Consider the following 23,395-nt stretch of genomic DNA (forward strand, 5'->3'; position numbering starts at 1 on the left):
CATTAGTGGTTGTGAAGCTTCCATGACCTATGCAAAGCGTTTGACCAGTGCCTGGCACATAGCAGGTGCTCAGTAAAGATTAGCCTCTCTCAAGATGTGGGAGGAGATGAAATTCCCTCTCTAGGGTATGTTGCCCTGTTATATTCTCTGCTGCATTCTTTCTGTCCTTTAGGCTTTAGGAAGGCTGGGATGAGCGTCTTCTCAAGGTCCTCAATGTGTTGGTATTGAGAATGGGTGGAAGGTGGCTGGGCAGAGACTCAGCCACCCCTGCAGGCTTTATCCCGAGTCCTTTGTGAGAGCCTTGCTGGGGTGGACAGCCAGGCATCTGTTTCTTTCAGTGCACACTTCCTGAGCGCCTAGCATTCACCAGCTGCAGTGCTAGGAGCTGGAGAGAGAGGTGAGGAAGACGTGACCTTGGGAAGGCAGCCATGAGAACAAGGAAGTGGAGTAAAGTTATGGGTGTGATGGTGGAAATCTGGGCCGCGTCCAGATGCGACACAGGAGCGAGAGTGGGTTTCTGGGGCCAGTGGGACAGAGCACGTGAAACCCAGAATGGGGGTTCTCTCTGTGACCAAAGCGCCTTTGAAGAAGTCCTCAGGAGGGTCCAGGGGAAGCCATGTCTGATTGTGTCTCTGGTTTATTGGATGGGCCCACTGGTGGTTTTAGAGGCCCTTGAGTCCATTTGGAGAAGTGTGCAGTGGCTCAACCCCAGCAAACATAACCAGTTTAAATGTCACCAAACATGGTGGTCCCTTTCACCTTTTGTGTCCTACATAAGTTACGGCTATCTGCTAGTTTACTGGAAAATATATTTTCTTTAAAGTTTTTTCTTTAGGAGTAAAATGATGTGTTAGAAAACATAAAGCAACAAGAAAGAAAGGTCTGTAATCCTGCTACTTGGAGAAAAAGCATTACTAAAGGTGGTTGGTTTTTCTTTTTCAAAGTGGTAAATAGATGAGTGTTTCGGATATATTGATTTTTCAGGCGGGCACGTGGTCACACGGACAGCCAGCATTTTTTCATGTGGGTTTCAGCCAGGCTTGACACCTGCCCCTTAACGAAAAGTAAACCCCTGCCTTATTTGTCTGCCAGTTTCCCTGTGGATCACTGGACAGCGTCGGGGTGGGGGGGAGGCAGGTTGACGTTATGTTAAAGACTTGACAACCCAGAAGCGCTCTGTTGGTTTCTTTGTTGTAACCTTCGAGCTAGCTAGCGACAGGCTGAAATGTCACCTTTGCCCTTCTTTAAAAGCAGGAGTAATAGGTGGTGAGTGGATGGATGCCTCTTAAAATATTGGGAAGTGCTGTGGCCCTAGGTGAGCTTTATAGAAGTTAGTTATGTGTATTGTGTTCGTCTAACAAATGAATCTTCTGACCCTGAAGATAATGAGGTTGGGGGGCAGCGATGCCACCTTACCACTCACCTGAGGGTTCTGGTCACCCAGAACGTGCCTGGCCTACTGTAGGGGCCTGGCATGCTTTTTTGATTGATACAGGCCTTGAGAGCGAGATGTAATGGCTGCCATGCTGATGGGGAACCAGCTGAAAAGAAGGTAGCGGGTGTCCTCATGGAAGCCGGCAGAACTGCCGCCCCCTACTTTACCCCCTCGCTGCGTGTGGATCCAGTCTGGCACTAGTGCTTTGTGCCCCTCTTTCCTGCCTGGAAGTACAAGCATCCTGTACAGCTCAGCTCCCTCTTGCCCTCTCCCCTCCCACTTCCCTCCCCCTTTCCCCTCCAGGGTGGGCTACTGCGTTGGCTTTACCTGATAGGAGGGTGCTTTGCTGAGACTGTACCAGGAGCAAGCTGCCCGTGGCAGTGAGGCAACTGGATGCAGAGGCTGGTGCATTCCTCTAATAATACTAACTTGTGTGTTTATAATATCTGATATTCTATCTTACAGTCTGAGTGCTTTTCAGATACCTTACTATTATCTTTAGTTTATAGATACACTAACCAGGGCTTGTTTGGGGAGACGGGCAGGGTTGTGGGGATAGAAGGAAGGGAACCAGTCTTGACTGAATCCTGAAGCTCTGCTAGAAGCTGCCAAGCAGCTCCATCATGGTTTAGGGGAATCTTTGCATCCACCCTGTGAGGGAGGTGGTTGAGGGGAAATTATTTTACAGTAGCTGGGGGTCGGGGGAGCTGAAATCTCTGCTCGCTGTCACATGGCAAGTTGGGTGAGAGCTGGGACTTGACACCCACGTCACCTGACTCTTAGGCCCCGCAGATCTTTCTCTTCTGTCTCTAGCACCCAGTATAATGCCTGGCTCCCGCATCAATAAATATTTGTTGAATGTTAAATGAGGCTTAAAGAGACCGTTCACACTTGACACAGGAGCACAGAGAGACACACATGTTTTCTGCCCTCGTAACCCTCACTTCCAAGTCCTGTGACCTTGGGCTGGTTGCCTACGGTCTCCCAGCTCAGTTTCCTGAAAACTTATCTGAAAAATGGGTAAAGGACTTAGCAGAGGGCATTTCCTATAGGAAGAACACAAATATTAGAGGACTTCTACTGCGTATTGTTGTCTTTTCATTTTTCCAACCACACAGCTTCCCTTTTTATTTCTACCTCCTAGGAAATAGATTTCTGATGACAAACTGTAGTGTTGGATAATAACAACAACGAAGAAAGCATTCCTGACGTGATTGCCAAAATGCCCAAATGTGACAAATGTCAACTTAATGACGGTGGTCATGGAGCTGACATTTATTCCTTGAGCACTTACCGTGTGCTGGGTTCCACTACCTGGAGTCTTGATTTGGCAGCATCTCTGATTTGAAAGAGCTGTTGTAGCTCCCATTATATAGCCAGAGAAACTGAGGTGCCCTGCCTGAAGTCTCTAAGGAACTGGGTGGTGGTCTGGGATTCCAGCACTAGAATTGGTCCGACTTCCCACTCTTTATAAACTGCACCTAAAACTTGACAACCCACCTGTATTTGTTCTGGGCATTTTCGTATCTCACTTGGCTTGTTTACAGCCTGGCCGTTTGCTCTGCCCATTCTCGGAGTACGTGGTCAGTGCAGGAGGAAACCCACACTGGTCTTTGGACTGAACCAGGGTGCCAGTGGCTGATTCTTGTTTTTCTGCCTGACGGTGGCGAGCCCGGGGCACCAGGGAGGTCTTCGAATTTCCCTTTCCCCACTTTCTGCCCCTTCTTTAGGGAATGTTTTTAACAGGTGAGGCTTTAAATCTTATCGACATCTCTGAAGAAAGAGGAGAAAAAAAAAATCAAGACATGGCCAGGGAGAAAAGCTGTAGGTTTTTTTTTCGAGGTTCTTTTTCCTTTGCCATTTTTCTTTCGTATGCACATTGTAAAACCTCTCTTGGATGATGAGTTCGTGTGGTTTCTTGGTAGCCCTGGAGCAGCTGCTGCTGGGTCTGACCTAGTGCGTTGCAACCCCCTGTTCTGTGGGCCAACTTGTGCCTTGTGTGTCTGCTGTTTGCAGAGGGTGAAAGGGAAGAATCAGAATTCTGTTCGGGTTGCAGACATTTAAGAAATCACTTTAAGTTTGAGGGCCAGTTGGAGGGAAGAGATGCAGTGGCTTAGAACACGAGGCCTGCCGCTGAGCTTTGGTGTACCTAGTTGGAGACCAGACATGAAGGAGACTAGACACAGTAACAGAGGAAAATTCCACTTGACCAGAAGGCTGGGAATGAATGTATTGGTGCATGGGGCGGGAGTAATCTGGAGAGGCGAGGCTGGTTCACGAGGGATGTTTTTGGTCACTTTGCTTTACTTCGGGCTAAGTGTTCCTTTCCCTTTAAGCATGAGATGATACCTGGGGATTGACTTTTCTGGATGGTTTAGAATTGTGCAATGGCCCCGGGCGTTTTATTCCGCTGATACTGATTATGTTAATAACAATATCATAGCTGGCTAATGATAGAATAGCATTTACTAAGCAGGCACCGTGCGCCAGGCACCGTGGCAAGCATTTGATCCTTACGAGAACTCTGAGATGGCTTTTGTGTATATTCCCGTTTTACAGATGAGAAAACGAACGCTCAGAGAGGTGAAATCATTTGCCCAAGCTCCCCCTACTTTTAGATGGTTTGCTTTGGTATCTTCTCTTAAAGAACTCGATTTCTTTGAGTGTCAGCACTTGGCACGTATTAGGCACTCAATACATACTTTGGTGAGTGATCAGAGTTACGGAGCTGGGGCTTGAACCCCGGTCCGAGCTGCCTCTGCATGTGATCTGGGAACTTGGTCTGAGCACATGCAGGCCCCGTGACCCCTGTTTTGCTGCCTTAGGTCCTCACAGTAGTAGATTCGATGAACCCAGTGGGGGCTCAGTGGTCCAGAGGAAAGGGAGCAAGGGGACTTCGGGGAGGCAAGAACAAGGCTCCTGGGGCACTTGGGCATTCAAGGTCATTCAGGAGAGTTTGCTGGATTAGTGTTCCCCTCTCCATTTGTAGCAGCGTGTGATTCGCTGTGTGCCCACCTCCCCCGCCCCGTGCCTGCAGAGCGTGTTGGGCGGACTCCAGAAGGCCTTTCAGATGGGACGACTGGTTAGTCACCTGTACTTGAACGGAGACTGAGCGGGACCTCATGAACTTGGCTTCCCCTCCTTGGGGCGTGGGGAGATTTAGACAGCTGGGGTTGAACGCTCAAGGCAGAGCCCTTCGCCAGGGTACGTAAAGACAGGAAGAGGGATATGTTTTAAATATTTAGAGTGAACCATTTCTTTTTCTTTTTCTTTTTTTTTTCTTTTCTTTTGTGGTACGCGGGCCTCTCACTGTTGAGGCCTCTCCCGTTGCGGAGCACAGGCTCCGGACGCGCAGGCTCAGCGGCCATGGCTCACGGGCCCAGCTGCTCCGCGGCATGTGGGATCTTCCCGGACCGGGGCACGAACCCGTGTCCCCTGCATCGGCAGGCGGACTCTCAACCACTGCGCCACAAGGGAAGCCCCCCGAGTGAACCATTTCTTACTTTCCCGTTGGCGTGTGGACAGTAATGGCGTGCCATGATCAGCCGGTCTGTTCATCAGGCAGCCAAGTCGACCAGCCTCTCTGTCTGTTGACTTCCTGCGTTTATTACACGAAGCGCACGCTTCTCTTTTCTCCTTTACTCCCTGCAGTGAGATCGCGTGCTTCATGAGCATGAACCCCATTGGCCTTCCGTCTCATACATCAAATGGGTGTAGCTGTAGTGGTGCACGACCAATCACTCATACCCGTCCTAAGAGGGAGGTATCTTCACTTTGCAGACAAGGGTCAGGAGGCATAGAGAGGTGAAGCCATTTGTCCAAGGCCCTAGAAGTACTAAGCCGCAGATCCTGGATTTGAACCCAGGCATTCCAGCTCCTGGGCCTGCGCTCTTAACATTCTGCTGGTCTGAATTAGTGAGGTTTTAAGTTTATTTATTTTTAATTTAATTTAATTTAATTTTAAATTAATTAATTAATTAATTAATATTTTTGGCTGTGTTGGGTCTTCGTTGCTGCACATGGGCTCTCTCTAGTTGCCGGGAGCGGCGGCTTCTCTTTGTTGTGGAGCATGGGCTCTAGGCGCACGGGCTTCAGTAGTTGTAGCACGCGGGCTCAAGTAGTTGTGGCTCGCGTGCTCTAGAGCGCAGGCTCAGTAGTTGTGGCGCACAGGTTTAGTTGCTCCGTGGCACGTGGGATCTTCCCGTACCAGGGCTCGAACCCGTGTCTCCTGCATTAGCAGGCGGATTCTTAACCACTGTGCCACCAGGGAAGCCCTTAATTTTATTTTGAACCAAGCTGCTGCTTCTAGAAGCTTCTGTCAGCTGACTCCACAGTGGGGAGATAAGGTGGTGACCTCTGTTCGCAGGGTTAGCTCAGGCTGAAAGAGAGAGCACAGGAGCTGGTTAGATGGGTAGAGGTAGCCAGCCCTTTCTGGGGATCAAGCCCTCTTTGACCTGAAATCTTTAAGTTCAGCCTGCCTCCTGCGTCTTTGCTGCTGTCAAAAGACTGAGACCTGAAGTTCCTTCTCTCAGATTTCTGGGAGCTCTCGAAGTGGAGATGGCCAGATTCCGTGGTCAGGGCTGGTTGGGATTGCAAATAAACTGAAGCCTGGGAAACTTTCTTGCTATTAATAGTGCAGACCTTTGGGGGAGGGAATAACCAAACTTGATGCTGTTGGAATTGATTTTGCCTGTCCAGATGACATACTAATGAGCTAAGTGGTAGCTTAGATCGTTACTGCGCCTTCCCCAGCCAAGTTCTTTTAAAGCCTAAAACCACAAAAGCAGAGAACAAGTTGGTTTAGAGAGGCACAGTGGCCCTGTTGAGCAAGGGGAGGTGGTCAGCTTGGGCTTACACATGGGAAGGTGAATGTGGCGCTCAATTCAGAATGAGTTGTGTTACCTAACTCCGTTTCTTTACCTGGCATTCCTTTTTTTTTTTTTTTTTTTTTTTGAAACAGGAATTTGACTTATCTGGATATTTTTAAATTTAATTTTTATTTTATACTAGAGTATAGTTGATTTACAATGTTGTGTTAGTTTCAGGTGTACAGCAAAGTGATTCAGTTATGCATATACGTACATCCATTCTTTTTCAGATTCTTTTCCCAAATAGGTTATTACAAATTATTGAGTAGAGTTTCCTGTGCTGTACAGTAGGTCCTTGTTGATCTATTTTATATATAGTAGTGTGTAGATGTTAATCCCAAACTCCTAATTTATCCCTCCCTCCACCTTTCCCCTTTGGTAACCCTAAGTTTATTTTCAAGTCTGTGGGGCTGTTCCTGTTTTGTAAAAAGTTCATTTGTATCATTTTTTTAAGATTCCACATAGAAGTGATATGATATTTTATTTGTCTTTCTCTGTTGTCTGTCTCTTCAGTGCCTTTGGGTTATTTTGGAAAGTTTCTCTCCCAGCCCGTAGTGTGTCAGAGAGTACGCTGTCAACCGATCTCTCTCTCCAGGGAGAAAGTCTCTGTAAAATAACCCCGAGATCCCTATCTCTTCAAATCACCCACTTTGATTGTAACATCCATTGTTCTGCCCTTTGCTTCCTGGCATATTCTGGTCTCTCGCTGCGTACAATTAAAAACACAAAAGAGCCTTCTCTGTCCCCAGTGCCCGGAGTATCCCAGTATCTCACAGGAGTCTTTGGAAGTGGACAGAACTGTATTTCCTTCCCCAAATGAGGTGATTGTGCTCGAAATATCTCCTGGTAGTTTATTAGAGGAAACCACAGGCTGGGGTCAGAGGCAGTTCCTCCTGCCTGCAGTCTGCTGTCTTGCCTCTTCTTTCCAGATCTTTCTCCCGCCCCACCCCCCCCGCCCCCATTGATCCTACCCCCCAGTGGTATGCTCTCCCATGGGGGCAGCCCTGCTTCTTTCTCTGCAGTGCTGTGGAGTTGGAGCAGAGCAGCTTGATGGCGACCTGTCCTCACTCGTCCCTCTGGAACGTGAGGAAGGAATGTGGGGTGTGGACTTCCTTGAGTGACTGGGATTAAGCCAGTGGAGTCCGCCGGCGGACGAGAAGTGTGTGGGCAAAGGGAACTATTGTGTGAGGCTCCTCCGGACAGAAAGCCCGCCTTCATCTGTTACTGTGCTTAATGGACAATTGAGACATTCAGCCCATGTCTGAAAGGAGAGTGGGCCGGAATGGTCTCGAAGACCTCCCAGACGGGGGCTTGTAGGAGCAGCAAATAGAGACGAGGATTACCAACAGGAGAAACGACTGGGGCTGATTCCTGGGAGAGAATGTTTATTTCCCTGCTCTCTAGGAGGGATTTGGAAAGAGCCGTAATCCTGGGTTAGGAGTAATTTGTTATAGCAAAATGATACTTGAGTGGCAGGCCGCTTCTGGCTGAGGCAGCAAGACTTGTGTGCAGGGGCGTCGGGGGGCCTCCAGAAGGTCAGCCTCACTACATCTTCCCCCTGGCTCGGGGGTTTGTTCCTCCCCAAGCAAAATTAACCAGCACCGCTGCTTGACCTTTCGGCTTCCTGGGTGTCACATTACGAAGCGTCACCACATGCTTGTCACAGCTAGAATCAGACAATAAAAATTCGGACAGGGAGACCTTGCTGGAGCCACTGACCTCTTTCAGATGTGACAGGAGGGGGGAAAAAAAAGAAAAAAGAAACGCAGCCTGCTTCACGGTTTCAGTTGGAGTTTGAGGACCGGAGCTGAGGTCTGTCTTGCATTTGGTTCCTACGTGAACTTGACTAAAGCACGTTCATTGGTTGCTTGTTGGTTGCCAAGACTGCTGCTGTCTCTCATTGTCATGGAATGGGGGGAAGAAATACAGAATAGGGAGGAGGCCCCATATCAGAAAAATCCAAGTCTCGAGAGCTCCCGGCCGTGGAGAAAGGAAGGGATTTTTTAGCGTTCTTGATTTTAATATCTGCTGAGATCGGATCATGCATGCATTAAAAATAACCCTTCCGGGTCGTCAGGACCCTGTTACTCTCTGGCTTCGTACCTCTCAAAGGTCATCTGATTGGCTACGTCTCTAACAGTTTACCTGGTAGACCTGTAACTCTTCTGGCTTTTAAATCCTCGGTGCAGTTGGAGGAAAAAATAGCAAATCTTAAGTCTCTTTAATCTTATGTAATTCTTTTCCCTTACTTCATTTATACCATTTATCCTTTGAGTTCGGAAGGATGGTGGAGAGGTCGGTCAGGAGATTTTAGACAAGCAATTCCATGCCCATTTTTTGGATGGAGAAACTGAGGTGCAGAGCCACCCTGACCTGCCCCAGGTCACAGGACAGTGGAGGATGGACTGTAGCGTTCAGGTCTCTGAACTCCCTGTGGTTCTGTTGACTCATCTGCTCTGCTCTATTTGTTTTTAGCCACGGGCCTTGAAACAGCACACACTTCTGTTCCTCAGTCCTGTGCTCTTAACCAGCAGTTCTAATCCAGGGTATCCCACGCTCTTTACGTCTCTCACGAAGTCTTGTTCACCTGCCATGGTAACATTCCTTCCTCAAGATCCAACGCCAGCCAAAATCACATTTGGAAATTGTTTCCCAAGAAACTTTGGAGGGTTTGCTTCTTTTAGAAAAAGAAGAGGTTCACCTGTTTTTTGCTTCCTCCTTAGGCATTATGGGTGGGGTCTGTGTATACGCGTCTGTCCTCTCCTACCCCACTTGTCTCTGAAATGAGTGTGAAAACCATCAAGTGACTTTTTTTTTTGTAATTCATTTAAAAAACAGATCTAATTCACATACTGTAAAACTTACTCATTTAAAGTATACAATTCAGTGGGTTTTTAGTATATTCATAAGGCTGTGCGGACATCATCACCATTTCCAGGACATTCTCATCACCCCAAAAAGAAACGCTGTACCCACTAGTGGTCACCCCCTAATCCTCCATCCCTCTACTGCCCGCCAATCACTAATTTACTCTCTGTCCCTATGGGTTTGCCTACTCCGGATATTTCGTATAGAAGGAATCATACCATATGTGACCTTTTTTGTCTGCCTTCTTTAAGTTAGCATATTTTCAAGGGTCATCCACGTTGCAGTATTCATTCGTTTTTATTGCCAAGTTAATATTCCCTTGCATGGCTACACCACATTTTGTTTATCCATCCATCGGTTGAGACTTGGTGTGCCCTTATCTCAATGTGCTCCATATTCTGAGCTCCCTTGATGCCCACACTTGGACCCTGAGCCGCTCCAGGAATTCCAACTTCTTCTCCTGGTCTTGAGGTGCGTGCATCCACCTCAGCCTGCTTGTAGGGGAGCAGGTGGTAACCAAAACATTCCAATTAACTGGACTGTACTGGACCTTTTTGTAAGAAGCAGTAAGAAAAAATGTGGTGATCACAAGTTTGACTTGAAAATGAGAAGATTGTAAATGTTTCTCTGCCTAAAGTTGGGTTGTCTCTGGTTTGTCTCTTAATGTGAAGTCCCTACATTGGCATGTGAACCTTCATTGTTTGTCAGCCACCGTCGGGGCGGCCGTGGGGAACGAGCTGGGGCTGCCCTGCCTGGAGGCTGGGGACCAGGCGACCTGCTTGAGCAAGACGGGGGGACCAGGGCTCCTCCTCTCCTTTCTTCTAGTGGCTTCATGTCCACTAGGCATGGCTCAGAGACTTGGGTGCTTACAGCAGGGCTGACATTTCTTGGAATCCACAGCCTTTCTTTGGGGAACTCAATCTTGAAGCTGCCTGAAGAGTGTGAGATGGTGAGTGGGGGGTGCTTTTGGTCGCGACAGGGGGACACCCTGTCTCTAAGGCTGGTTTCCTGCTGGCTCTCTGTGTAGGGGTGGTGGCTGCACGCTTTCCCTTCCTGTGCATCTTCTCTGCCCTCTTCTGGGGGACACCCATTGCCCATTCCACTCAATTCTGGCCTGAAAATACCAAAACTCTACATTCTGGTTCAGAATCCCTAGTAACTGCATGGCTAAGTCACTTAATTTCTATCTGCCTCACTTTCTCCTCTGTTAAAATGGGTTTGGAGATTATCTGCATTGACCACTTAAAAAAGGATGTGACAATCAATTTAGAGGTTTGAAAGAGCCTTTGAGAAAGGAAGGTGGAATCTGCATATATACTCAAGGGACTCTTTATTGATGCTGCCCCGGCACTGATCATTTATGCTAATGACTGATCATCAGAGTCACCTGGCAAGTTGGGAAAAAGACAATACAGACCCCTGGGCCCTGTCCCAGACAGTTTGATTAAGCAGGTGTGCAGTGGGTCAGGAGAAAAGTCTCTCTCTAAACAAACCAGTGTGGTTTGGGAGCCTGGGACCATGTCACGGTCAGGAACTAAATCTTTTTTCACGATGTTTCTCTATCTTTCTTGTGGTGGCCTGTGTACCACTCATTAGCTTTCTGTCTTACTGGCTGGGTCTTAGATGACTTTTCTAGGCCTCAGAATATGTAGTCCACACTGGATACTGAGCATATGCTTTGTAAATGCTGCAGGAATGCATGTGTTAGAGCAGAGGGGGTTTTTGAGGTCATGTTCCCAATTTTCTACTATAGACTTAGGCCCAGAGTGGGGAAGAGGTTGCCCAGTGAAGAACTGAAATCAAAGTGATTACCCAGCTAGCAGCAGAGCTGGGCCTGGAAAGTAGGTTTCCAGACCATTTCTCCCAATGTGCTACTCCCAGGAGCACACAGTCAGTCATAATTTTCAGATTGACTTTATCTGGAGAGTGGAAGGAAGGCCTTGCCCCAGTCTAAGGGGCCCCATCCGGGTTCGAGAGAAAGGGCCAAGTGACAAACTTCACAGCTTGTGCTTCCATGAGCTGCTATCCCATAACCTTCCTGCAAAACCACTGACCTGGCGAATGCAAAAATATCTCAGGGACCTGGCTGTTGAATAGTTGGCCAGGTAAAGAAAACAGTCCCAAGTTTTGGTTGTTGGATTTTGTTCGTTTCTTCGTTTGTTATCTGTTTGTGTTGCTTTGTTTCTCCCTTACTACCTTACTGTCCTCCGGAGCTCTGGTAGAAATAATTTTCTGGTGGCCTTGGAGGAAAATAGTTGAATGTTTGCCCAGTGACCTGTGGGGGGAGAAGAGAGATGGTAGATGATGGAAAAGGATCCCTGTGGGGACACTGTGAGGCGTTCCCTTAGCCATGCCCTTTGAGACACTGATCCCTGGTTAGAGTTCAGGTGAGGATGCCTCACAGTTAGTTGATAAGAAACCCAAGGAAGGTGGAGGGGAGTTGTAAATTACGTCAGGATGAAGTTGAAACATGCTGGTGACCTGGAGCCCTGTGCACCACGGGGCTGCCAGCTGACCCGGGGACCTCAGGCGGGCTGGGGCTGCCGTGCTGGCCCTAGTGCCCTCCTTGTCAAATGTCGGTTGTACCTGCCTGACTGTTTACTTTGTAGGCTTGTTGTGGAAGTGATTATGAACTGTAAATACTCTGAATGTGAAGTGATATTATCAGGACCCTTTAGTTATTATGATTAAGAGCAAAAAGGTTAACTGTAAGGGTTTCATTTAAAAATCTTACAAACCTAGAGATGATCGCGCTAAGTGAAGTTAGTCAGACAGAGAAAGGCACATAGCGCATGACATCACTTACATGTGGAATCTAAAAAAATGATACAAATGAACTTATTTACCAAACAGAAATAGACTCAGACATAGAAAACAAACTTATGGTTATCAAAGGGGAAAGGAGGGCGAGGGATAAATTAGGAGTTTGGGATTCACAGATATGCATTACTATGTATAAAACAAACAGCAAGGACCTACTATATGGCACAGGGAACTATATTCAATATCTTGTAATAACCTATAATGGAAAAGAATCTGAAAAAGAATATATATATACACACACATATAACAGAATCACCTTGCTATACACCAGAAACTAACACAATATTATAAATCAACTATACTTAAATTAAAAAAAAATCTTATCACAACCAACCCATAGAGATAGAGGATAAAAAAGCTATTAAATTGTTGTTTTGCACAGATGCCTTGATTGCCCCTTCCCTCCCCGCCCCCTTGCCCTTTTCCCCGTATTCTTTTTATGTTGAGAAACGGGGTAGTGACTTTAAGGGGAACGATTCAAAGTTCCTATTATGTTGGTTTCATTGAGGGAGGGAGGGAGGGAGAGAGAGAGAGAGAGAGAGAGAGAGAGAGAGAGGGAGGGAGAGGGAGAGAGAGAGAGAGAATGAGAATCAATCTTAACATCTTACTGAACTTTTTCTGTAGCTTTTTCCTTTCTCCAAGTTCAGCCTTCTGAGGTCTTTGGTTTGCTTTTCCTAGGTAACTAGAGTATATCCTCACTTACGCTAAATCCCAAGCAGCAGAAACCACATGTTCCTGAATTTTCTTCTTCTGTGCAGTCATGCTTCATAGGCAAATAATGCCTCTTTAAACAGAACCTCTACCTTAGGTTCTCAGTGGATTTTCAAAAGAAGAAATTACTGGACTATGTTTTAACCTAGGACAAAGCAGCCTAATCTCCTATACCCTCTGCATCTGTAGGAAAATGGATCAAACGAGTTTTATAATTGTGGCCACTGATGATCCTGCAGGATTCTGGAGCCTTCTGAAATGGTTTCACGGAGCTTCTGCTATTTGGTATATGTGATCACTGCTAACTTTTGGAAACCTGTTGGTACCTGTATGTTTTAGAGTATTAAATTAATCACAGCTTCTTATATTTCAACCATGCTGGATAAATTGCGGGTCCCTGATCTCCAGGGCAAATTATTTATTGATGGAAGATGGGCTGGATTTTCCATCTTCCAGTTCTGAGAAATGAAAAAGGCTTAGAAAGTGACAGCAAGCCTGTTCTTTAGTAGACCTAAGTGTGCAGATGTGTATTAGGGATGAGCCTCATAATACGAGCTCCTGAAGAAAGTGTGTATGTGCCGTCAGTGTTAATATTTGGCTTCCTGTCGTCTCACTAAGTTTTCCTAGTTTCCTCTTAGGATGAGGGGCTTCTGGGAGCCTTTTCTTTTGTCAAGTTCAGTGATGTGAACTTAAGCATGGTTTTACCCCTTCCAGAGTAAAGTTTTGTAGTAGAGTTGGCCTGTTCCATGATGAGCCTGCCGGGGGGGAAGGTGGGAGCAAGTTACACTGCAAGGGAGGAAGGATGAATGCATTTGGACGTGATAGGCCGTGGCTGGCAGTACTCTCAGTGTGGGGTGTTTAGGCAGAGTATTTACTTTCCATTTTATAAGAAACACAACTTGTACCGCTTTCTGGCAATAGTGAGTTAGGAAGCCCTTGTGGTCCAAATCTACCATGAGGATGGTTTCCAATTAATTTGAATTCTTGTAAAATGGATTTTCCTAGGAAAAAGCACCTCTACTAAGAAATAGCTTGGATTGAAGAGGATGTTTTGTAGGCGTTTTTGTGTTTAGGTAAAGAATGCATATCAGGCTGGGAAGGGGAGCAAGGCCTTCAAAGTTTAAAAATCGGCCCTTTTCTGGGTGATAAGCTTTCCATCGGGCTGTTTTCCAGAAGAGACTGGTTTAATCTCCATTTAACAGTCTGTTCAGGCCCTACGGTGCCCCTTTTCCCACCCTGAACCCTGCATTTTGCCCAAGCCGGGGGCTAATGCCATCTGTTGGTGGCAAACAGGGTTGGCACAGTGTGGGCTTAATTCCAACGATATGATGTGTGAAGGAGTTCTGCAAGAGAGGAGCTTCTGTGGGCTTCCCTTGTGGCGCAGTGGTTGAGAGTCCGCCTGCCGACGCAGGGGACACGGGTTCGTGCCCCGGTCCGGGAAGATCCCACATGCCGCGGAGCAGCTGGGCCCGTGAGCCATGGCCGCTGAGCCTGCGCGTCCGGAGACTGTGCTCCGCAACGGGAGAGGCCACAGCAGTGAGAGGCCCGCGTACCACAAAAAAAAAAAAAAAAAAAGAGGAGCTTCTGAACCTACTAAGTTGATCCCAAAGCATCCAGGGCACGTCACCCCTGGCCTGCGGAATTTCTGCCTGATGCTCTTCTTTTTTTAAAATAAATTTATTTATTTTTATTTTTGGCTGCGTTGGGTCTTCACTGCTGCGTACAGGCTTTCTCTAGTTGCAGCAAGCGGGGGCTACTCTGCGTTGCGGTGCACGGGCTTCTCATTGCGGTGGCTTCTCTTGTTGCGGAGCATGGGCTCTAGGCATGCGGACTTCAGTAGTTGGGGCACGCGGGCTTCAGTAGTTGTGGCTCGCAGGCTGTAGAGCGCAGGCTCAGTAGTTGTGGCGCACGGGCTTAGTTGCTCCACGGCATGTGGGATCTTCCCGGGCCAGGGCTCGAACCCGTGTCCCGTGCATTGGCAGGTGGATTTTTAACCATTGCGCCACCAGGGAAGCCCCCTGCCTGATGCTCTTCTGTGGTGACTCCCTGACATGTGATGCGTTGCTAGTGTCTCCCGGGAAGTGGATGGGAACTTTTGGACATGCGAACCTTTTCCAGCCAGAATTGCTCAGGGATTTTCAAACTTCCATTTTGGAAGAAGGAATGGTTATTTCCGTTGAGATTGTGGTCCAGTGGTTAGACCTTGTGACTGGGAGTCACGGCCAGAGAGCTCAGATTCTTTTCCAAGCTTTTGCCCTCAAACTTGAGTCTGCCAATGACAATTCCATCCAAAAGGTTGCTTTTGGGACAGTGAACATGCTTTTCTATATGATGGTGTGTGGCTGTCTGGATTTAAGACCCAGTGAAGGAATGGGTTCTGTCTGACATGATTCAGGTATCTACACATTCAGTCCCTAAGCCAGGGATGGCAAATTGTGGCCCACGGGTCAAAGCTGTCCCACCTGCCACCAGTTTTTTGTACAACCTGTGAGCTGAGAACGGTTTTCATTATTATTATTATTTTAAAATAAATTTATTTATTTATTTGTGGCTGCACTGGGTCGTCACCGCTGCGCATGGGCCCCCTCCAGCCACGGCAAGCAGGGGCTACTCTTCATTGCAGTGCGCGGGCTTCTCACTGCGGTGGCTTCTCTTATTGCAGAGCACGGGCTCTAGGCACGCGGGCTTCAGTAGTTGCGGCACGTGGCTCAGTAGTTGTGGCTTGCGGGCTCTAGAGCGCAGGCTCAGTAGTTGTGGCGCACGGGGTTAGTTGCTCCGCGGCATGTGGGATCTTCCCGGACCGGGGCTCGAACCCGCGTACCCCGCATTGGCAGGCGGACTCCCAACTACTGCACCACCAGGGAAGCCCCTTCATTATTTTTAAATGGTTAAAAAAATCAAGAGGGGGTGGGCTTTCCTGGTGGCGCAGTGGTTGAGAGTCCGCCTGCCGATGCAGGGGACACGGGTTCGTGCCCCGGTCCGGGAAGATCCCACATGCTGCGGAGCAACTAAGTCCGTGAGCCATGGCTGCTGAGCCTGCATGTCCGGAGCCTGTGCTCCGCAACGGGAGCGGCCACAACAGTGAGGCCCGCATACCGCAAAAAAAAAAAAAAAAAAAAATCAAGAGGGGAATACATATTTCCTGACCCAGGAAAATCATAGGACGTTCGCACATCAGCATCTGTAAAGAGGTTTTTGGAACACAGCCATGACGTAATGCGTACGTGTATTGCCTGTGGTGGCTTTTGTGTTAGAAGAGCAGAGTTGAGTAGTTGGGACAGAGATGGTGTGGGCTACAAAGCTTAAGATTATTTACTATCAGGCTCTTTACAGAAAAAGTTTGCCAACCCTGCTCTGAACAAATAAGGGGGTGGTCTCCATGTGCCCGTCCATCTATGGAAGGGAGTGAATGAAAGCAAGTACCGGGAAGCTGCCTTGGTGTTGTATCAAGGATGTGGGGTTTCCCGGCAACTTCATTAGCATCATCGTTGTTGTTCTTTGAGTTGTCCTGTGTGTTCAGACAATGCATTTGTACAAAGACCTCCCAGCAGCCCCTCCTCGCTGTCCTTGTCACGGAAATGGGACTCATGGAGATGCGGATGCCTTTGGGGGAGCAGGTCCTGTCAGGCCCACCTGAGTACTTGCCGATCACCAGGAACGTAGATCTTGGAGGGGGCTTCTGACTTGGAAGACCCTCCCCATTTGCCTTTCCTTTTTCCTTTTTTATTGGGGAAGGTGGAGTAGGAGAAATTAGAGCTACATACCTTCTTTTTTGCTGACAATTCAACAGGCCTTTAAACCACCTTGATTCATTTCAGGCCATTGGTGGTGTATATATTGAAGACTTTGCCCACAGGTCCAAAGCTTAACTTAAGCTTCCTGAGATATGTCATAAAATATGACTGGGGCGGGGGAAACCCTAGTGGTCCTTCAGCAGAACATTATTATGAAACAAAGGATGAAATGCTTAAGCCAAGATGACCCTATTTACTTATTTATTTATTTTGACAAATGAAATTTGAGTAGACTCCATTTCAACAGTTTTCAATGCAGGAATTCCCACAGCCCCATTTGATTGCAGTTTGTTGAAAAGTTTAATGTTTTTGTAGGCAATTCATAATTTCCACGTTGAGCAGCCTAAAAGGAAGGGAGCCTGGAGCCCGGTGCTGCTTTTATAGTGGGATGGTGGGAACTTTTTTTTTCCCTTCCCCAAAAGGATATAAAACTGAAGTTGAACTGTTGGGAAAATGTGGCGTGGCGATCCAGCCCTTTCATAAATCCGAGATGCCCCCTCCTTCAGGTCTTCCTTTAGGACCCAACAGAAGAGAATTTCCTGCTGCTAAATGTCTCCAGGAAGGAAAAGATTTTCCTCTGGGCTGTAATAGTACCTAATTTCCTTTTTCTTCCCTTTATTTATTTATTTTCCCTATTAATAAGGACCAATTGTAGAAGATGAAGGAACCTGGGAAACCCATCACTTTTGCAGGAGGTTAATAACTTCCTTTAAAAAATCCTGGCCTAATACTTCTTTCCCCAAAAGGAACCTCGTCAGCTTGAGTGCCAGCCAAGGCCCAAGGGACGGGCACAGATTTGTGGGGACCCAGCGGTTCTGTGGGATCGAGTTGCAGTGGGACAGAGAGGTTGAGGCTGTCACTGCAGGGTCGCTGTGAGTCGGCCGGGCGGGGGCCGTCTTCCCCACCATCTGGATTTGGTTAGCTCTCTCTGGGCAGCAGGGCCGAGTCTCATTTCCTCCAACCAGTAATGTTATATAGGCAGTGATCCTGGGCTGCCCTAACATAATTGAAAATTATGTGTATTGTAGGCTCGGAGTGCTGAAATGTAGGCTCATAAAAATATGTGGTGCAGGTAGCCTGCGGAGATTGGCTATGGCACACAATGAAGCTTTTATGTAAAGTAAGAATTGTAAGTCTCCGCATTAATATTGCATTATGGGTATGATCATTTTTGGGTGGGGTCCGCAGGGCAGGCCTGTCGCCTTCAACAAAGCCTGAATCTCCTCATTCTGGGGAGCTGGTATTTGGAGACAATCAAATCAGTTTTGCAGATGGCCAAAGGCGAAAACTTGTCCATGAATCTCACCCTCACCGCTGAGGGCAGAGGGAGGTGTAGGTATGTGGCGACTCAGCTCGGCATGTTTCTTCACAGGTTTTCATGTGATGAAGACGTCAGTGTTGGCGGGTGTCCATTTTGGTTGGCCTCAAGGAAATGACCCTATTGCGTGGTTTTGACCAATGAGGCCCATATGTTTAAGTGGCGAGTGAGAATGGGAAGAAGTAGGGGTGAGACAGGGCAGGCTAGACTCCCGTAGCCCACTGGCTCGGGTTATAGGGCTGAGGGAGACCATGGAAACATTTACTTCAGTGTCTCTTAATTTGGGATGATGTTGCTTCCGGACAAATATTTGGAAATGGTTTGATTAAAAGGGTCACTGGGGGGGTGCCTGCTGACATTTCCTGTCTGGGGTCCCAGAATCCTACAAGTCCCTTGGTGCCCCTCACCCATCCCCTTCACAGCTAGGACAACTCCTTCAGTTTAGAGGTGAGAAATTGGAAGGTCTTGTGGTGAGTTACCAGAACTCGTAACCAGGTTTCTTCACCACAGGAGGCTTCTAGGTAAAAGTTCTGGAGTGGCAGAAGTCGCTCCAACCCCGTCTAGATCTAGGTTGGGAAAACAACCGTGCAGTTTGGCAGGCGGCTCATGGGTCAGGTCTTCCAGCTTTAGGTATCACCAAGTTTGGTTTTAATTTGCCGGAACAGTCGTGTCTTGGAGGAACCCATGGAAAAAAGCTTGTGGATGGTTTTAGCTCTTCATTTCATTTGGGGGTGGAGCAAACCCTTCTTTCTTTCTGGACTGCCCTTTGCCGTCCTTTTTCTTTCTGTCTGAATCCTTCTGACTTGACAAGACCTACTCTGTGCAGCCTTCCTCAGTCTCTTTTCTCAGAAATGCCACCTTCTCTCCAGGCCTTCCCTGGGCACGTTCCCTGAGTCTCTGTCAGAGCTTCACCACATTCTGTCTTGACTTACCTGTGGTGAGTTGGCCCCCTCACGTGTGCCTAGGTTCTCTGAAGGAACACATCTTTGTCTTTCCATGATGCTTCACAAGAAGGCTGTGCATGAGGCAAGCTTTAATCCATGTTCCTCAAGTAAGTTTTCTATAGAATTAGTAATAAAACCAGCCGCTGGAAAGATCAAGATGGCGCCTTCATCAATCGGCCTTTGGAGGTGCAAAGGCTAGTGTTGATGTGTCCTTGTTAAAATCTTAGCATCGTGTCTAAGTTTTGTTTGGTTGTGAAATGAAACTGGTGTAATGGCACCAACAAAAGTCAAAATCTGGGAGTTGCTTATACACGTGCTAAATATCTCTGTGACCGGACGGGCCGCCTTCCCTCAGATTCCCCGATCTGCGCGATGCGCAGCTGGATCAATTGATTGTTCTCTGAAAGCTGAGGTATCACTTTGGACAGAAGTAGCTCTTGCTCTTGTGCCACGTGTTCATTTTCTACCTCGGAGAAGGGTAGAGAAGGACCCATCTGGCATATACCTTTATTTTTCTCTCTGTGGTAAACCTGTGTGTTAAGAATTTCTTTGGCCTTTTGAGACGAGTGTAGAAATTGCATCGTGCCCTGTCTGTGCCTCTCTTAAGAATGAAATATTTTTGTTTTATAAGCTTTGGGGTTGGATGAGGAATTCCATCCTCACCTTACTCAGGTAGCTTCTAGTAAAGGACAGCTGCACGTATATACTGAGCTTTCTTGAAAGTGAAGGATGATGGCATCTTAGAAATGAAGGTTGTTGAAAGAGCAGATTCGGAATTGGTCTCCCAGGGCACCTCTGGCTTGCGGCTCCATTTGCTTTATTCCTTCGGAAGAGATGTGTCCTGTCTCTTCTTCTCTCTCCCCCCTCCCCACTGCTCTTCTCCAAATGCGTAGTATTAATGGCATCATTTTATCTGAGGCCACCCTGTAGTTTGAATGTAAAGACAAAACTAATTGCTAATAATATTGATGCTCTGTGCTTGTACCTGTTGAACATGAACTCTGAGGAAGAACCTGTCGGTGTTGCATGATTTTTCTCTTGTCATTGATGTTGCTGTCATTCGCATGCTTTCAAGTTTTTTTGGTGTCGTTATCTGCACGCTTCTAAGTTTTGCAGTTTCTGATCCATGTGTCATGGTAGCTGTTTTGCATTTCTTTTCTAAATTCATTTTCCATGTTCTTTTTGTTTGCTCCCTCCAGTATCTTCAGATGAAATGGCCACTGCTTGATGTCCAGGCGGGGACCCTCCAGAGCAGACAAGCCCTGAAGGATGCCCGTTCTCCGTCGCCGGCACACATTGTCGTAAGTGACCTTACAGAGGCATTTGCTTCCTTTACTGTGGGGAGGTAAAATGCTCTTTTGTTGATAACAGGCCTTGTTTATCAGTTTTTCTTTCTTTAAAAATAGTTTTTTGGGGCATATTCTTGGATATGGTTTATATCTAGAAGGTACTTGTTTTCTGCTATTGGACCTTGGTATCTAGCTGGAAATGTTCCCACCACCCTTTTCTCCTAGTATTGGGTTAGAATCTAGCTTTGTGGATTCCAGTTAATAGGGCACAATCACCATGGTGTGGGGAAGACTGGAAATGGTATTAAAGCAATTAAGAAAATATAATACCCCAAATCTTTCCTGAAAAAGTCATTTAGGGGAGGTGAGATGCAGAGCAGAGAATTAGACAACTCGAAGGGGAAAGCCTGGATTTGAGACTTTCCAGTCATACCCCCTGCACCTCCTCCCACCGGCCCAATCCTAATTATTGGAAAGGAACAATCTAGACTGACATTAGAAAATTTTCACCTGGGCTGATTGATTGTAAACGTAGAGTACAAATGAACTCGGAAAGGCTTAAATTTAATCTGTACATCCATGGCTTTGAAAGCGTGTGGGTTTAATACAGAAAACATTTGTTTGTACTACTAAGAGACAACAACATAAAGTGTATGTCTACATGTATTTTTAATGCACTTTCTTAGGATTTTGTAAGCTCTGAAAGTGGAATTTATAAATTAACCTCTTGAGAAGATAGCTCACCCTTATTAGAATATTCTCTTCTATATATTTATATTATGAGTTGGACTTCATACTTTTGAAGTAATTAATGGAAGACATTTTTATAATGAATCCGTGACAGGTAGAATTATGCAAAGCACAAAACAATTCATGTGTTTTTCATTTAAGTATCACAAAATGTTATCCATTAATATATCTTGCCTCTGTGTTACTTTCAATTTCTAAAAATGGCAAAATAATTTTAAGTAGAAAAATCTTAAGATACATTGTGTCAAGTTTCAGGCTAACTGCCTCCTTATTTTGTAGCTTGCTATAATTGAGTATATATTATTTAATGAATTTTGCCTCTGTTATATGAATATTAAATATACATGTATGTGTGTGTATATATCACAAAATAATTTATTTCCATAAAACCACTTCTTTGAGTCATCATTTGTGAAAAGGTCTTACGAATTCTTAATGAGGCATGTAGAAAGAAGGTTGACATTTTCCGGAAGCTTCTTCCTTCCTTCAACCCCACAATAAAACAGATGCTCATAATTACACATGCTCTTATAATGCTGAGGTTTCAGGGCTGGAAAGTAACCTTAGATCAGCTAAGGCCCTACCTGCTCTCAGAAAAGGAAACGGGTCCAGAGATGCCTTAAGTGAATTGCCCAATGTCACACGCTGAGTTAGCGGCCAGAAAACGGGAACTGGGCCCAGTTCTCTGCTCTCTTTTACTGTGTCCTCCTAAGGGAGTTGAAAGTAACTTTCCGTGGCTGGTTCTGTTTTGCTTACTCTAAATTGGCTCATTATTAGGGACAGTGTCATAGGCATAAAGAAGTTGTTGAGTTGGGGTTCTCATGCAGGTTTCTCCCAGAAAAATGAATGCCATGTAAAAAAATATTTTAACAATACACAAAGATTGGTTTACAAGTCCTTGAGGGGACAATAAGGAAGCCGGTCTGTTTCACTTTTCCTGCCTCCCTGAATTTCCCAGTGGGGGGTCTAGGTTTGAAATGTATTTTGCTGCTTTTGGAAATGCTGGGCAGGACTTGCCCACATGGGTTTTTTTTTTGTTTTTCTTTTTCTTGTTTTTGGAGGCACAGGGAAGGGACAATATCTTCAAAATCTCTTGGAGGCTTTTTCTCTCTTGAGTCTGGGGAGAAGATGCAATTCTTAGAAGTGGTTCCGAGTGGCCGCAGCCCCTCTTGGGTGTGGCCTGGAGGTGAGCCACCTCTAGGCTGGCAAGTGTTACCCCTCCCCCCCCCCCCCCCCCCCCTCAGGAATGGGGTTTGTCCATTTGGAGAGAGGTAGATGACTGCCGCCCCAACCGCCCCCCCGCCCCCAGATCCCGTAAGGGCAGTTGCCGCAACTTAGGCCTTAAGCACTTTGTTTTCTCGTGTATAAATTACCGATCACGGAGTTGGTGAAACATTTTTCCAGAGCCGATGTGGATTTTGGCAGGGGGCGTAGTGAAGGGACTTGGGTTCCCTTTTCCTCTGCTGTTGATGGGGAGGCATGCTGACCATAGCAACCACTGTGGAGCCTACACCAACGTTCTAATGGAGACCCTTGTCCAAAGGAGCCACAGCGGGCAGCTGTAATCCCATCTTCTGTGCGTCCTGCTCTGCTCCTGGGGACCTGGGGAGTGGCACTGCACAGAGGTTATGGGGTGGTGGTGGAGGGTGGACTCTGGGAGCTGGAGAGGGAAGCCATGAACTTGGACAAAAAGGAAACTGAATTTGTGAAATACTTAATGCTTGTGGCAACTGAATGGTGTCTTTGGTTATATGAGTCAGCCCTGTAATTGTACATTTCTGCAGTCTCCACCTGACATGAGGGCTGAGGAGGGGGTGTGGAGGTGGGAAGGGAGTTGGAAGAGGGAGAATGGGAACATAGCGGGGGAAGAAAGTCTGGAGGTTGCTGACCTCGGGGTCACGTATAGTTTTGGGGGATTGAGGAGTTGTATACCTTGGTAGTATAAATTTATGATACCTTTTCACTGGATGTAGGGCAACGTGTCAACCCAGACCAGCTTGGCAGGTACAGTGTATCTGTATTTATACGGGGGGCATTCTGGATTGTGGCTCATGTACCATTCGGGTCTCTGTATAGCTCAACATGGGCCAGAAGACTCTGGTTCTCCTTCAGATTCTCTGATGAATGGCTAACTTTTCTCGAGACACTGGGCTCTTCCTCACTTTTTTTTTTTTTTTTTATTCTTTTGAATAAAATGTTGTCACATCACAGTGTTTCATCAGACCCGTTTCAAAATAATTGCCTGAGGATTGCTTCCTAGTTTCTCCGAAATTTGGATTTATTGTAATTTCTGGGCCAGGCTGTTTCATAATTATTTCTAATGTTTTATTTTGAAACTAGAGAAGTGTCCAGTGTTTGTTACTAACCATTATAGAGACTATAGCTATCACAGGTTGCTAAGAAAATAACCTTCCCTGGTACCCACGGGGGTAGAATTTTCAGATGGAAATTTAAAGCATCTTGTTGGCATATTTTAATCTGATAGGATTTTTTTTCTCATGTGGTATGTGGGTTACCACATTGTAAAAAAAATGAATGTGTAGACTAAATGTTCTTAACAAGTGGAGTTCAATCGATCAAATAATATTTATATTA

General features: G+C 46.6%; 1 protein-coding gene across 33 annotated transcripts in view; it reads left to right on the forward strand.

The window, feature by feature from the left end:
- The window catches only part of TCF7L2 (transcription factor 7 like 2), a 197,708-nt gene that overhangs the window by 56,996 nt on the left and 117,317 nt on the right, over positions 1-23,395 (forward strand). For all 33 annotated transcript variants that reach the window (XM_029245326.1, XM_029245331.1, XM_029245330.1 and 30 more), the window contains one exon: positions 19,961-20,062. In XM_029245326.1, coding sequence (XP_029101159.1) covers positions 19,961-20,062 — 102 coding nt within the window. The remainder of the gene's footprint in view (positions 1-19,960; positions 20,063-23,395) is intronic.

The sequence above is a fragment of the Monodon monoceros genome, unplaced genomic scaffold, assembly GCF_005190385.1.
Source record: "Monodon monoceros isolate NGI ecotype Baffin Bay Population unplaced genomic scaffold, NGI_Narwhal_1 Super_Scaffold_4, whole genome shotgun sequence".
Taxonomy (NCBI): domain Eukaryota; kingdom Metazoa; phylum Chordata; class Mammalia; order Artiodactyla; family Monodontidae; genus Monodon; species Monodon monoceros.